The sequence below is a fragment of the Lichenostomus cassidix genome, chromosome 10 (genome assembly GCF_008360975.1).
Source record: "Lichenostomus cassidix isolate B80296 chromosome 10, HeHo_3.0, whole genome shotgun sequence".
NCBI lineage: Eukaryota > Metazoa > Chordata > Aves > Passeriformes > Meliphagidae > Lichenostomus > Lichenostomus cassidix.
In genome coordinates, this window is record NC_139491.1 from 6,012,537 (window position 1) to 6,028,118 (window position 15,582).

The window sequence follows — 15,582 nt, forward strand, 5'->3', positions numbered from 1 at the left end:
ACTCAGGTATTTGGATGCTCATTGCAATCTTGTCATTTCCAGGCCAAGAAGAAAGGAATGACTAACAGGAGAAGCTGGGCTTGGGAAAGGAGTGACCAACAGGAGAAACTGGGCTTCCTAACCCAGCTGGAGATGGGCTGCAGCACTGTGGGGCACCAGGACCATGAGACAAGCAGTTCAATGGGCCACACTATCACCTGGAGAGCAACTGCAGCCTTGGACAATCAGATGGTCCATTTCTGGCACATTCAAGGCTCTCACAGACTTTCCTGTCCTGGCTGTCCCATACCACTTCCCACACAACTGGCTTGGTTACAGAGCCACTGATGGCAGCAGGATGCAGTGCAGAGCACAGTCAAGGAGGAAGGATGCTGGAGGTCTGCTCTGGGCTCTGCAGCCACAGTATAGCTGAAGCCCAACCCTCCCACTCACAGACACATTTCTACATGTCAAACAAGCCACTTTTTGGGCAGCCCAACCAGTGAGACTGGAGCAGTCACCAGCCATGCTGAACACTTAAAAATCCCTTTCAATGCTGGAGTTTTGGTGTCCCCTGTGGTTACTCACCCAGGAGCTGGTTGGCAGATGAGGTGGTGAGGTTGAACTGCTGCTCCAGGTACTTGCCCAGGAAGGCAGCAAAGCCAGCCACCACTGCAATCTCCATGCAGGCTGCCAGGATGATGCAGGTGAACACGGGGTTGGAGAGCAGGTGCTTAGTCACTTTGGGGATCACTAGAAGAGAGGGAAAAGGGAGAGGTGTTTTTGGGTAGACTTTACTTGACATGCTGGAGGTGCCTTTCTCCTCTCCTGAAGGGTAAACTCACTTCACATCAAGAGAAAGAAATCACCAGTCATTATTTACTCTTATAGATGATTTTGAACATCAGAAGAATGAGCAAAATTTCCAATACTGCCTTTTGTTTCTCTCATAGGGAAGTCAATCAAAACCTGGTGTGCTCTTTCTTATCCTTCTCCTTTCCCTTCCTGCTCCCCATGCACAACACTGAGCCAGCTGATGGGGGCCACGAGTGCTGCATTCAGCATAAATTCCTGCAAGCTTTCAGACACAAACTAACCCAGCTCACATCTTGGCTTTTCCTTCTCCTGCCACCCAGATTTGCTTCATTTTCCTGTTTCAAACTCCCTCACTGATGGTCACCTTCTTGCAGCACAGGAGGGTGTTTCCAGCAAGCTGAAGCTCTCTGGCCCAGCCTGGCCCATAGATACCCATGGCAAAAGGGTTCTCCTGCCTGGGATAGGCATGTCAGTCTGTATTTTTCCATAACCTAAAGCTTCTCCAGCCAACCAAGGCCTTCCATGGAGACCTGTGCAACTTTGGTGGCTGAAGGTGGAAGAAAACGTGCTGAGCTGTTCACTGTGTAGGACATATGGCTTTGGTTTCATGATCCCTTGGCTGTCCCCTTCCAAATCACCAGTGTCCAGCGTCCTCTCTCCTCCAAGCCCATCTCAATTTCCCATAAGCAAGCAGGAGTTACCCTACAAAGGGAAATCTGGCTAATGAATCAGATCGCTTGCTTTCTACTCCAGCGAACATTTTAATTATTGTCGAGATAACACAGCTTGCAGAGGAGAGCATCCCAGTACAGAAGAGAGCCTTGCTTTGTCTCAATACCTGATGACTAATTTCTCCCTGAATTAAATGTGAAAATCATTAAGTTTGAAAATTACCTTGATGTAGTGTAGTGAAGCCTCAACGGACCCCTATTTGCATTTTGAAAATCCATCCCCCACATTCCCTACAGTGTACCAGGGAATGGCAGATGATGTTTCTCTGGTGCTGGCTTCTGTTTTCCCTCAGGGATTTTTTTTTGCACTGGCCTCTGCAGAGAATGCACAGCTCTTTGTCAAAGCTCTGCTTGGGTGCCCTTGGTTCTTTCTTGGGGACAGCAGAAAAAAGGGTTATAATTAGGTTTGATCTAACCTTTTTGGAAGAGGTCACGCCACAGTTATATCAGAAATGTTTTTCCAAGCTCGGTGTAAAATTCTTGCTCCTGAGGATTTACTGAACATAATTAAGGTGCAAGAGGCACAGTAATTTTTAGGAGCAGAACAGGGGAAAAAAGAAAAGAAAAAAGAGGAAAAAAAAAGTACTGTGTGGGAGGAATGGGGGAATTCAAACATGGATAAATTTCAAAAGCCACCTGCTGCTTCCTTCAGTTCTTTGGTGGCCACCTACAGAAACTCCCCTTCTTGCCAGGAAAAATATAGAAAATGCAAAGGTGGACTTGGCAGTACTGAGCTTGAAAAGCCATATTTAAGGTATTAATGCCTGTTGTGCCTTGGGAATTCAGTTTGTTCAAGATTAATGGATTCCTTGAGATGTAGCTTTGTGCCAATTTAAATCCAAAGACACTAAGCTCTAGCTCTAACTTTATCCACCAAACAATAGTGATGACAGCCTGCCTTTTGCAGGAGGGAGTTAAAGATCATGGACATTTATTTCTGAAGTTGGCACCCAACCATCATGCACTACTGAGGTCAAAATCCATCTTCTGTGCTTGGGGTGGACAAGAAAAAATTTGTAGAGGTATTGCAGCATTTCACAGAGGAGAGGAACCCCTCATGAGTGCCTTGCCTGGCAGTGCTGGGCTACAAGTCACAGCACTTCATCACCTAAAGGGGCTCCAGGAGAGCTGGAGAGGGACTTTGACAAGGGCATGAAGTGACAGGACAACAAGTAATGGCTTTAAACAGAAAGAGAGAGGGATTAGATTAGATTTAAGGAAGGAATTTACTGTGAGGGTGTGAGACACTGGAACAGGTTGCCCAGAGAAGGTGTCCCTGTCCATGGTGAGGTGTCTGGAACAAGAGGTCCTTTCCAACCCAAATTTTTCTGTGACTCTGCTATTCCATGATCATTGCTTCTCCTCCCTGTGAGTTTTCTAGGACTGATCCTGTCCTCTGCTGCAAGTCTGACCACTGTCTACTGCAACAGGACTCTGTACCAGCAGGCAGAGTGACCCAAACCCAGTGCAAAGAGTGCACAGACAACTCAAGCAGTGTCTGGCAGCCTCCACCACCTCCTCAGCCAGGGCCAGCTCATTCTCTTTCATCTTCTAAGGGAAATGACAGGAGGCTCCCTACAGAATTGAATATCCTTTCATCTTGCTACTGCCATTTGTTAAGATCAATCACTTGACACCTGCTGCTGCCTTATCTGTCTCAGTTCTTGGGGTGAAATACCTTTGGGAAAAAGATTAAAAGTCAGCAGTGAAGTTTAAAAATCCCTCAACAGACTAGAGTGACATGCTTTCAGCTGCCTGGCATATGGTGCTGGGTATGGAGCAGGAATGGAAATGCCTTCTGGGGGACAGTGAAGCCCTGGGGAACACAACAGCTAAGGATGGTGCTTCTTCTCTGGAGCCAACCCAGCAGGAGTCATGGTAAATGTTAACCTGCACCTTACAGCTCAGAGGTTACCTGAACAATTTTGAGCAGTCCTTTGCAGCTATAAATCTCAATTGAAGTCCATTTGTCGAGTGAGAAGAATCTTTTGGAGTCAAAAGAGTCTCAAAAATCTACTTGGAGAACCCACAAGCTGCACCAGACATGGCACAGACAGACTCAGCCTCCCACTGCCAGAAGGACGAGCTCAGTTAACATCCTCATCCTGCTGCTCCTGACATGCTCCAGAAACAGCAGCAGGAAAGCAATTCCCACTGCCCTGAGGAGAACACAACACCTCTTTTCACTGCTGAAGTACTTTAAACCCAACTCTTCAGACCATCCCAGTGCAGTGTTGGTCACAGGATCACCCACAGGCTGGGAAGCACTCGGGCAGATGTCCCAAAGCTCTCCAACATCTCCCACCAACCCCTTGACTTCCCACCTTTTCCCACCCAAGCAACACCCATGCCAAGGCACCAAACACCCTCCCTGCTTCCTTCTGTGGGTGACAGGCCAGGGGCTTGACAAACACACACACTTATGCACACCAAGTAGCTTTGATTTGTCACTGCACATCGGGGAGTACCGGGGATAATTGGCAACCTCATTACACGAGGTTTAACTACTCTCCAGAAACGACAAACTATAATGATCACGTTGGTGCTTGAAATGAATTGTTTGGAACATTACAATCACCAAGGCCACTGTTTCTGGTTGGAGCACCCTACAGAGAGATGTTTTCAATTTGCAGTAAAGATGAAGAACACAGAAAGCAAAGTAATAAATTAGAGGGAGGTTTACAGCCCAGTCCACCTAGGACAGTGTGGTGAGGGAAAGGCAAAATGCAGTATTGAGCCAAAACATGACTTTCTACTACACATGTCAGAAGAAAGCCTCAGCTCTGAAGCAAAAACAAACGGCAAAATCTCCATCTGGCTTGAGGAAAAAGGGATGAAGAAAACAGAGCAGGCAGCAAGAAGAAAATACATTCTGGAAAGAAGCAGCTCCTGTAAAAGAGAATATGGAGTAAGGCAAGAAGTGCTGAAGACATCTCAGGTGTGTTTAGTATGCTAAAGTTCCACTTGGCCTTGGCAAAATTATCATGAAGGATACGAGAGAAAAGGATGAAGCCTAAGTCAAAAAAAGCCTTCCTGACAAGATGCAAGCTTGAAGCAGCAGTAACTCTCTCAAGCATGGAAAGCAGGTCCTTCTGGCCCATCATCTTGCCTGCAGGAACCACCTTCACTCGACTGCAGAGGGGCACATAAACCTCCCTCGTGTGTGACACAGAGGTCATGGAAAAGCACAGTATCTTTTCAGAGACACACTCTGCCCGCTTTCAGCTGCTGTTCAGCTTTGGCCCCGAGCTGTGCAGGCTGAATTTTCTGAATTTATCAAAAGTGCTGAAAAGATGCTGGCTTGGAAACAGCCAAGAAGAACCTGACAACAATTCCTGCAACCTCATGAAACACAAGCCAAAGGAAACTCGAAGACTGATGGGACCTGATGTCTTTTATGATCACCTGCCACCTTTTCACCTAAGACCTGGATTTCTCAGCAAGCCTTTTAGACATTTGTAGGGGACAAGACTCAAATCTAAAAAGGCATTAAAGTCTAAATCTGGGCCAAAGCATCACCACTGTGGCTGTGAATGAAGGTACAGATGGAGCCCTCTCCAAAAGGTTGTCACTATCACTCATGAGAGTCAGCAGTTAAAACTACTCCTTTGAGCCTTTAATCCTGCCCAATCCTATGAACTCCCACTGAGAATTACAGGCTCCCCATGGTCCAGGCCCTCCTTGCACAGCTGGGAACTTTTGGCCTTGCACTCTGCATCTGCTCCCAGAGAGCACTTTTTGGGAGAGAAATCCCAGATTCAGAGCAGTCCCTCCCTAAGTATTCAGCAGATTGGTACACAGAGAAGGAAGGAAATTAACAGAAGACAAGGCAGCTGTCAGCTGTACATCCCAGCTCTCCTACACTTTTGAAAATGAAGCTGGAAAGAAACCAAAATGTTTCCAAATCTAGGGAATTTGCAGCTCTGAAATGCATTTAATTCCACAGTGAGTTTTCTTTTAATTCCTTGTGAATGAGCTTCTCTTTCCAAACCTGGAGGATTCCATATCCATTTCAATCCTTTTAGGATTTTAATCTCTCTTGCTAGACACAGAGGCAGAATGTAACGAATTTCTGGTTTAAATCATTGCAAAACAGAACACATTTAGAGCAGAACGTTTCAGAGGTGTTAAAGATCACACCGAGGAAGCATTTTGAAATCAAATTTCATCAGAACTGGCCGCTCAATTCAATAGATGTGACATTTCCATACGAAAAAAAAAAAAAAGGATTTTAATGAACTATTTCTAAGCACATCCCAGAGCAGGTGGTGTGTCAGAGGCAGCAGTGAGAGGGCAGATGCTGGACAGACACAAGAAGAGGCACAGGTGACCTGACACAGCCGAGCATCTTCTCCAGCCCCAAAGAGCAGAGAGGTCCCCAAGGCAGGGCAGAGGTAGGAAAGCAAAGCTGTGCCCCCCAGTAGAGCAAGGACTGCACAGCCCATGCCTGAAGCTCTCACAGACCCCACAGAGAGCACAGGGCTGAACAACCCTGCCAGGCAGGAGCAAAGAGCAATGGCAGCGTTTATCCAGACTTGCACTGCTGTTAATCCTTCACTTCTCCGTGCTCCCAAATGGATTTGCTTGGCTGAACTGAAATACTAATCAGCCAAAGTGGTGCAGCATTCACCTGCCAGTTGAGCAATAGGAAGCAGCTCCCAGGACTGTCCCAAAGCTTTGCTGCTTGAGCTGCTGTGCCCCTGAGCAGAACCCCCTGCTGCCTCCACTCCTTTGATTGCCTCTTCACCTCGTGCCTTTCAAAGGCACCATTTTCATTTCAAGTTTGCAGCTCCTCTTAAGAATACTTCTTTTCTTGGCATGAAAACACCCCACAGGAGGAGATGCCAGGGTTTCCCAAAAGCTGGGCCCTCCCTCCTGCTTAGACCTTGACAGAGATGTGAAGATCGATACTTTGAGCATGTTCCTTTTATATTAGTCCTGGCTTTTTTTGCGTGCTAAGGCTAGAGAAAGCCAAGGAATCTCAGCCAGCCTTCCATCTCAGTGATTTCCAGCAGATCCTGTGTTGTCTGGAGCATCCTCCCACGTGCCAGCCATGCCATGTCCCTAGCTGACAACCATGACCTAACTCAGGGCATGTCCCCAGCTGACACTGCCCTGCTGCCTCTCCTGCCTCTCCTGCCATGTCCTTTCTCTTGTGGCAGTCACTGCAAGCCTTGGAAAGAATGTAATTAAAAATAATAAAGCTCCTTCAGCAGCCAAAAAGGAGATGCAGCTCAGCCTCCAAGGATGTGCTGTTGATACAGAGGGTGTTTGCAATAATCAATCCAGAGAAACAGCTCTTCCTCCCCTGAGTTGCACAAGAAATGGACAATCCACACCTCCATGCAGACATGGGACTCCCAGCAGGAACAGCCCTGCCCAGGACAAGCTGCAGAGACAGCACCTGATAAAAATGAGTCAGAGTTATGGCCATACAAACCCCAAGGAGCATCTCTGCTCCCAAGCTCATCTGGTAAATCCTCTGCTGTTGCCCAGAAAAGCTGTGGTTGTCCCATCCCTGGAAGTGCTCAGGGCCAGACAGGATGGAGCTCTGAGCAAGCTGGGATAGTGAAAGGTGTCCTTGCCCAGGGCAGGGGGTTTGGAACCACATGATCTTTAAGGTCCCTTCCAGCTCATGCCATTCTATGATTCCATGGATTTTGTTCAGCTTCTAAAATTAATGCTAAATCCAAGGTCACATTAGGACAGAAGACATGACTATGCATGCACATATATACTTTTAAGCTCTGTATATAACTAGGAATCCTTTTTATCCTAGAAAAATGCCTAAACAGTCTCAACTTTCTCCAAAGGAGAAACAACAAATAGAATAAGGATAATAGGACTTGCCATATAGGAATGAATATAGATATTTCAGCTGCTACCAAAGAAATGTATACCCACAGAAAGATTAAACCATCACATGAAACACTGCTCATCAGGAGTGAGGAAGTCTCCCTTCCCTTATGGATCATATCTGAACATCTCCAGGCAGGCACTTCAGCCACACAACTCCTGACCACATTCCAACTGTGACAACAGTGGCAAGGGACTTGAAAGGAGATGTCAGCTACCAACACCGTGTCGTCTGTGACAGCCTCAAAAGAATAACTAAAAAGGTCATTCCTCGTCCTATTTCATGTGATGTAAATTTTATTTCAAAGTCCATCTACAAAGAGGCTCCTGGAATACTGACTATCCAAAATGGGGTTACCTGCAGGGAGAGGGCTTATGTGGAGGGCTGTGGTGCCTCCTGATGTAATCAATACTTGAAGCATATGGATGTGGCAGTTTAATTTCTCTACTTCAATGAGCAACAGATGCTCAGTGAACCCCCCATGGCCTCCCTGTGTGCAAGATGCTCAGCACCATCCTCAGACTGAACTGCTGCCCCTCCATGCAGTCATATGCTTTCATTTTTCTACATAAAAACCTGCAAACATTTCCAGTGTCCACTCTAAAAGCTCAGTCACCAGAAGCAGACACTCTGATGTGTACACAACAAAAGCCACAGAACTATCCACATGCACATACCATGAGAAAACCCCATTCAAGAGAAAATCCTTGCAACAAGAATGAAAGGATGAAGAAATTAATTCTACTGACAGAGTTTCAAACAATTTATCCCTTTACCTTTCTCTTCACATCTTTGTGAAGTCAAAATTTCACATCTTTGACCTTCTCTTAATGAACAACCACATCAACTATTCAAGGCATTTTTATTTTTAGACAACACTTTTTTCCCCAAAGTCTCTTTTCCCTTCCCACCCGCACTTCATTCAGCTCCCAATTAAGGTGACTGCACAGGGAGTAAGTGATTTTGTCCTCGTTTATCTAAATGCATCAGGCAGTAATGAAACCCACTCTGCCAGAGCAACAGGGAGTGGAAAGCAGTCACCAGTGCTACAGGAACACCCTCTCAGATGCAGGATTTTCCAGTTCAGCCTACAGAGAGAGTATCTGCCCACATTCTCCCACGACATGCTGAATTCTTAGCTGACTTTAATTAGAGTCACCTCCATTTCCATCACTGCAGGACATGATGTGAGGCTTTCTCTCTAATTTGCTACAAATCATGCCCTGCCCTGTCATTTTGCTGGTATTCTGGGCCGGTATCTCCCTCTTCCCATTTCAGTTTGAGAGCTGTGGTGATGCCCAGCACCCCTTGCTTTGCATCTGGGATTGCACTAAGCTGAAAGGAGGAGGGGAGATGCTGGGAGCTCCCAATTTGTTTTACATGTCCTTGCTGGCTTGCTCTCCCTTTCAGGAGGCAGAGGGGAGCAGCACAGTACACTGGAGAGAAGTTCACAAATTCCTCTGGCAACTGTGCTCCCCTTAATTTTTTCACCAACTCTACAGGACTACCACGCATTTCTGAAGTTTTCAGTATTAAAAAAAAAACCCCAAAGCTTCCAAGCAGAACCAAGTCGCTGCTTCAAACGCGCACAACGCCATATAGATAATCAGCAGCCGGGGACTGAAACTCCAGGCTAGTGCTGTTTAGGGGGACTTTCTGGGGTGTCTCACCTCGCAGCTGCTGGAAGCAGGTGGTGGTGCTGCTGTCCCCGTCCAGGGGGTGCCGCAGGACGCCGTTGCTGGGCTTGGGGCGCTCGTAGTCGCGCTCGGGGAGCATGGCCTGCTCGCTCTCCCCGGCGCGCTCGGCCCGCGGCGGCAGCGACTGCGGGAAGCCGAACATGGGCAGCGACGAGAAGAAGAGTAAGGCACCGCAGAGCAGGAAGCCTCCCCACCACGCCCCGATCCACCGAGGGTCATCCGGGGTTATGTCCAGCTTACCTAGGAGGGGAGCAAACAGGAGTCAGGGGTTTGGCCATGGGGAGGGGGAGAACAGTGGGGATGATCCTGTGGGGGGTAAGGTGGTTGTTGGGGGCTTTGCTGGCTGATGAGGGCACAAGACACAAGGTGGGAGCCCGCAGTGCACCCCACAGCTGCAGTGTGTGAGCTACTGGTGATCTCCCCTCAGTGATCTCCACATCCAAGAGATCCTCAGGACCAGCTCCCATCACCTTTTGTATCTAGATGGTACCTCCAGCTTCTGCAACACCCTGTGATCAGAGCTACTCTCAGGTGTTTTTGGTTCTGCCAGCTCTAGGAAGCTGCTGTATAGCAGTGTCCCCTGTGCTGGCACTGAGGTTTTGGACATCCCTGTCCCAGTGTGTCACACTCACCTGACACAGCTGCACAGACAAGGACTCTGCATCTCTGCCCCTGCTCACCCTGCTCTCCCAGGAGATCAGTGCTCCCCCTGCTTTGAACTCACAGCTCTTTTCAGAAGAGAGATTGGCATTTGGCCTTTAGGGCCACCTGCAACTGTGCAGAGGGTGAAAGGGTCCTAAATATTGGGGAAAAAACCCACTTACTACATTGTATGGGCTCAGAAGAACAAAGAAATAATCAGAAAATGAAGAAAAGCAAAAGAAAAAGCTAGAGTGTCCTGTAGGCCATCACTCAGCAGAGATCAGACATAAGGAGGGTCTGGAGTCAGTGTGGGGAGATAAAAATAAACAGCAGGAGAGAAAAAACTGTGTTCCTAACAGCTGCCTCACTGCCACAGCCACAAGGGTGCCTAGAGCTGGAGCTGATTCCTGGGGGAGACCCAGGTCCACGTGGCAGGAATAACAAGTTCCTCTCTTCATGGTGACTGTCTGGTTACTGCCACTCTGAAAAATCTGTCTCAAGTGAGGCAATCAAGTTGTCTCTCAAGCAGAGACAGAAGGAAACTCTTTTCTCCTTAGGGAAAATACCACGTAGCTCTCAAATACAGATAAAGTTTGAAAAATAGTATTGTGGAAGGACTGGATTCTTCTGCTGTTATTTCCTTCTGCCTGAAGTGCATTTGTTTTTTCAGGTTCTTGAGAACACAACAGTGTGAAGGGTCAGGTAAATCAGAGTCTTCTTCATATTCTCTTCTTAAAATAGCTCCTGGGTGGGGGCAGTGCAGCAGCATGCCCTGGCATCCCACACCTGCCCAAAACAGGGAGCAGGACAAGGCTCAATCTCCTGGAGTTTGTTCCCCTTGTGCCACCTCGAGCTGCAAGGCAGAGCCAGCGGCAAAGTGGGAATTGTTTCCCATAAAAAATAGACAGAGGCCATGTGTGCCCCAGCTTTTGCACGACAGCCAGCTGACCATGGCCAAAGCCAGCTGGACGTGGAGCTGGGGAGCACTGCACCCTCCCTGCACAGTGGCTGAGCCACAGCCCTTCCAGGCTTCCCAGCAGCAACATTCTGCTGTTCTCCTCTGTGGCTCTGCATTTGTCTGGGGCTTTTTTGAGCTGAAAATACTGAGCAATGTCTTATGTTAAAAATGGCCAGAAGATACCAGATTAACTTTTTAGCTAGGTCAGTGTCTTGCCTCTGATGGTAACCAGCTGTAGCTGCCAAGAAAGTCTACTAGAATAAAGTCAGCATATATTATTCTTGTGGCTCGGGGGCTCTCTGAGCTAGATTTTGTGTCATGTTCATTTTTTTCATATATAAACTTGTCCATTTGTTTCAAAATCCATTTGTAGATTTTTAGCACCTTATGGTGAGGAGTTCCACAGCTTCACCTACTGGGAAATAAAATATCTTCCTCTCTACATTCATACTTTAGTGTAAATTATACTTAAAGGTCAGATATCTAACAGGTTTCAAACAGCTCCTCTGCCAAACAAGGCTTTGGTAAAGCCAAGGAATGAAAAGGGACCATGTGGTGTTTGACCAAGCTGCAGCCAAATGTCTCAGCCATCCAAAGGATGCTTCTTCCTCATTTGATATTCTTTCAATTCCTTCAGATGCCATGTGCACGTGAGACCAAGAAAAGGCATTAACACCTTTCCAGATTTGCACAATTCTGTTCTGAGTCCTGCAAGGCTCAACTCCATCCAAATGCGCCCTGTGACGATGTATTTGCGAAATCACAGAGATAAAATGCACCCTGAAATGGGAAAAAAACCCTGCATAAGGATCTGTGGGATCTGACGAAGCTGAGAACTGTGGAAAAAGCATCTGAATAACAGGGAAAAGAATGAAGAATTAGGTTTGCCGTGTGTAGCCACAGGGCTGGGGAGCAGCAGAGAACAGCCTGTCAAATGTTGCCCTCTCATGGCAAAAAATACATAGTGCAGGAACCGATGTAAACAGAATTGGTCTGAATGGAAAGAAAGAATTTGCAAACAATCTGCTTTAACCCAAGCGAAGTCAAGGTGAGTGATAATTAATTAATGCTTTGGTGGAAAGCAATAATGCTGTGGGACTGCAGCTGCTCACCCAAGCAGGGTCATGAGAAGGTGCTGGGCTTGAGTCTTACTGGTGTGCCTCCATCAGAACCTGGATGGTTCCCCCACAGCCTGGGGTGGCAGCCCCCAGATTTCACTCCGGGCCCTGGACACAGCTCCAGTGGTACTTGCAGGTGTCCTCTAAGAGCTGGGATGAAACTCATCTCACAGCAGAAAACCCACAGAACAAATTTTAACCACTACAAATCTGTTATTTATCAGGACAGAGCTGAAACTTTTCAAATTCCAGTCTTAAAACCCTTCTAAAAGTGACACTCATACATGCAAGAGACACTCAAGATGCAATGACAGGCAGTTTCGTGCTTGTCAGCATCAACATTTTTGTCCTGCTGATACATATTTAGTGTATTTGATTTGAAACCAAACCCAGCTCTCCTTACTTGTGTCAATGAAGACAGCATCCACATAGATTTTGGTACAGAAGGAGCCCAAGATAAATCCACAGGCTGGTCCAAACACCAGCATCGTAAACAGGATCCCTGCAAGGAGAGAGAAAAGACAAGATTAGTACCAGGCTCTGGTTATTCATTGCAAGTTGCTCTCCTTGTCTCCTGTGAGATGGTATTACCTTCCTGATGGCAAACAGATAGGGATTGTCTCTGTGTTCAATGCTCCAGGCAAAAGAGCACCCTAAATGTGTTTTGCTTTTCCATATCTCTCCAGGAAAATGAAACAGATGGAGGTGTGATAATGCTGAAGGATTTCTATTGAGCTGAGAAGACAGTGTGGACATATGCTGTGTTTTGGTCGGCTGGCTGCTCTAAAAGATGTCTTACTCAACAGCACCAGGTAAGGCAGACCTGCCTTCTCCCCACAGGCAAGTCTGTCTTTGCCACCTCCAGCTAAATTCCTGGTAGACAGAATTTGCAGACTTTAGGGACAGCAAATCTGTGAAATGAGCACTGTCACAGACTGCTGGATAAAGTCCCTTTACAGAAGTAGGAGTGCTTTTCCAAATCCATGAAGCCATTCTCCCCATCAGACCCCCATGGCAAATATTCATCAGGGTGTTTGAATCTTCAAGCCTCTCACAACTACTTGCTCTTTCTGCAAAACCTGCATGAAATTGCCAGTGTAATGCCAGGAGAAGAGCTATTATGAGGAAATTAGTTATTTGTTTCAATACAGCATTCAGAAGCATTATTTTCACTCCCATTTTGGCCCTGAAACAGGAATGCTACAGGCACAGTGCCAGCTCTCAATTATCCAGGGCAGGAAGGCGGGGGACACGAGGATAATCCAGAAAAAGAAGCAGCAAAGATAACACAAAACATATGTAAATTAGACAATAAGAACATATTTGGTACCTTCACATTTGGGATAACGGCATCATTTGGGAAAAACAACCAAGTTCCCCCAGGACCCTTGTAAATGGCTTTCTGAAGGAAGCAGGGACAGTCTGAGCAGTGTGGAGCAAAGCAAGAGCCTCTTTCTTCCCTCTGGGACAAGGAATTGCTGATGGACACATGCCTGGCAAGGGAAGCACCTCAGCAGAGATGTGCCAGCCTGTGCCAGCACCAGTCTTGCTGCCACTGCACTTCAGAAATGGCCCATGAAGGAGTTTATTTGCATCTGGGTGCTTTGCTCGCTCTCCTAATCTCTCTGGGGGTGTTGCCTGGCATTTCAGTGCATTCATAATGCACTCCATCACAGCTATCTCAGTCCTTGAGTTCCTTATCTGGAAACTTTTAATTCCCAAGTTCCCTCTCTGTGCGTTTCTCAGGAGCTGGAGAAATTATCAGAGCTGCAAAAAAATTCCCAGACCACCATCCTCAGGAAAGGCAAACTGCACCTGCCGCCACCAGCTCAGCCAAGCAGAATAAACTGGTATGGTCAGAACCAACTTCATCTTCATTTTCAAAATACAGGGTGAAAACTCATTCCTCCAGGTTGCTGGCAATGGGACTTGGCTGGATTAACAACCAGGGACAAAGCAGAGGTGCCTCCAGCCAGCTGCTCACACAGGAGCCTGGTGTGTTAATGCCTTCAGGGCTCTCACCTACAGCAGCACCAGGGACAAACAAAGGTGGTGGGAGGAAAAGAAACGCCAGGTTGTATGAACTGCAGTGAAAAGTCACTGCTGGCAGGGCAGCAGTCAGAGCTGCCAGCCCCTGCCCTGTCCCAGCTAAGCTCAAAGCTGCAGCAGTGGCACCACAGTGCAGCCTGTGATGTCCCTGTCACAACTGGACTGTGAGTGAGCCATCTCCTGTCCTGGGGTGTTGGGTTTGTGCTCCATGATCCAGCAGTAAATTGGGGAATTTGTGCTCATCAGAGCTGCTTGGGAAACCTGTGCTTTGCTCCTTTGGGGATCTATCCCTGGTTACCGGCAGAAGCTCTTAATGGGATGTGAAATGAGTGGAGAGACAGGCTGGGAGAGCAGAGAAAAAAGGATTTCTTTTCCCAGCACACCTCAGCCCCACCTCCCCTCCTTCCCAGCCCCACTTGGGGCTATACAATTTCCAACAGCACTTAATAAAACATCCATGTAATATTTATCTTTTGGTCACTAGATGGCATTAGTGTTTGTCATTGAGTCACATGTGCCAAGTGGAGCAGGCTGGGTGACGGTGATGCTCATCCTTGCTCCTCACACACGATGGTGTTCCTAGGGTCCCACAGCCCCAGGGAGGGTGGCACTGACACAGTCACTGTCCTCACCCACGTGTCTCCCATATACACTGTGTCCTTTTCCTGTCTGCGTGCAGAAAATCACAGGTTTTAGGACAAACTGTTCTGTAACTGTGAAGTTTTTAGTCACGGAGTTTAAAGAGACAGCATGTTGTAGAAATTGCCATGGCTGTTCCTGTGATGAACGAGACAGCATTCAAATACTTTTGAAAACTGAACATTAATGATGTATTTCTATTTAATTATGGACAAACACATAAGGACATGCTGAGCCTCGTATCATTTGGGACAATGACAAATGGAGCCACTCAGGCAGAAGGACAAGGGTCAGTTCTGCTCTCTGGGCAACAGTTTTGGATGCACCAGTGCTGGGTTGAGGAGGGATGGAAGTTTGCCCTGTGATGATCACCAAACTACAGAGCTGTCTGACCAGGTGTATAAAGGCAAAATCATGGGGTGTGTTTCATGGAGAAAAGTGCAAGACAACGTGGAAAAAGCTCCTCCTTCACTGACACCAAACAGGAAATATTTCCCCAAAGCAGAAGAGAGCAGAGACCTGTGGCTGGTGATCCAGCAGCAGGAGGGAGATGCTTGCAGAGACAATTAGCTCAGAAAAGGGCAAACATCAAGAAAGCTGTGGCCAGTGCAGGTACAGGCACAGGTGACAGATGAATGCTGCCTCTCCTCACACTATTGCATCTCAAACCCACTGTGTGAGAAACAAGCCCTGTCCTCAGTTGTTAAAATACCACATTTCATATCCTGGTGGCTGCAGGAAGGCATGGTTTGCTCTGCAATGTCCTCACTAGAGGGCAATGTGGGATAGAGCATCCACTGAAACACCTATCTAACATCTTACAAAAGCTATTAAATTATTATTCACCTCTAGGCTAGCTTAAAAAAAACCCCCATGTTAATTGTGTTTTCTCTTTTTCTGTAGTTTTTCCTAAAATCAAGAAAACAAGTGGCTCACCTCACGCCCTTTTTATCTTTTTTGAGACTCCAACAAAATCCTACGGTTGCGATAATAGCATTTTACACTTTAATTCACGGATTAAGCAGATTGTGGAAAAACCCAAGGCATGGACTGTCACAATGCATAGTCCAGGGTCTGCAGAGAGCAGGACCACGCT

At 47.1% G+C, this 15,582-nt stretch overlaps 1 protein-coding gene across 1 annotated transcript in view; it reads right to left on the minus strand.

Annotated features, from left to right (window-relative positions):
- SLCO3A1 (solute carrier organic anion transporter family member 3A1) overlaps positions 1 to 15,582 on the minus strand; it is a 132,501-nt gene that overhangs the window by 22,516 nt on the left and 94,403 nt on the right. Inside the window, exons 3-5 of the mRNA XM_085070402.1 lie at positions 12,202 to 12,300; positions 9,054 to 9,320; positions 568 to 732 (exon numbers count right to left, since the gene is read on the minus strand). Of these exons, the coding sequence (XP_084926528.1) occupies positions 568 to 732; positions 9,054 to 9,320; positions 12,202 to 12,300 (531 nt within the window). The remainder of the gene's footprint in view (positions 1 to 567; positions 733 to 9,053; positions 9,321 to 12,201; positions 12,301 to 15,582) is intronic.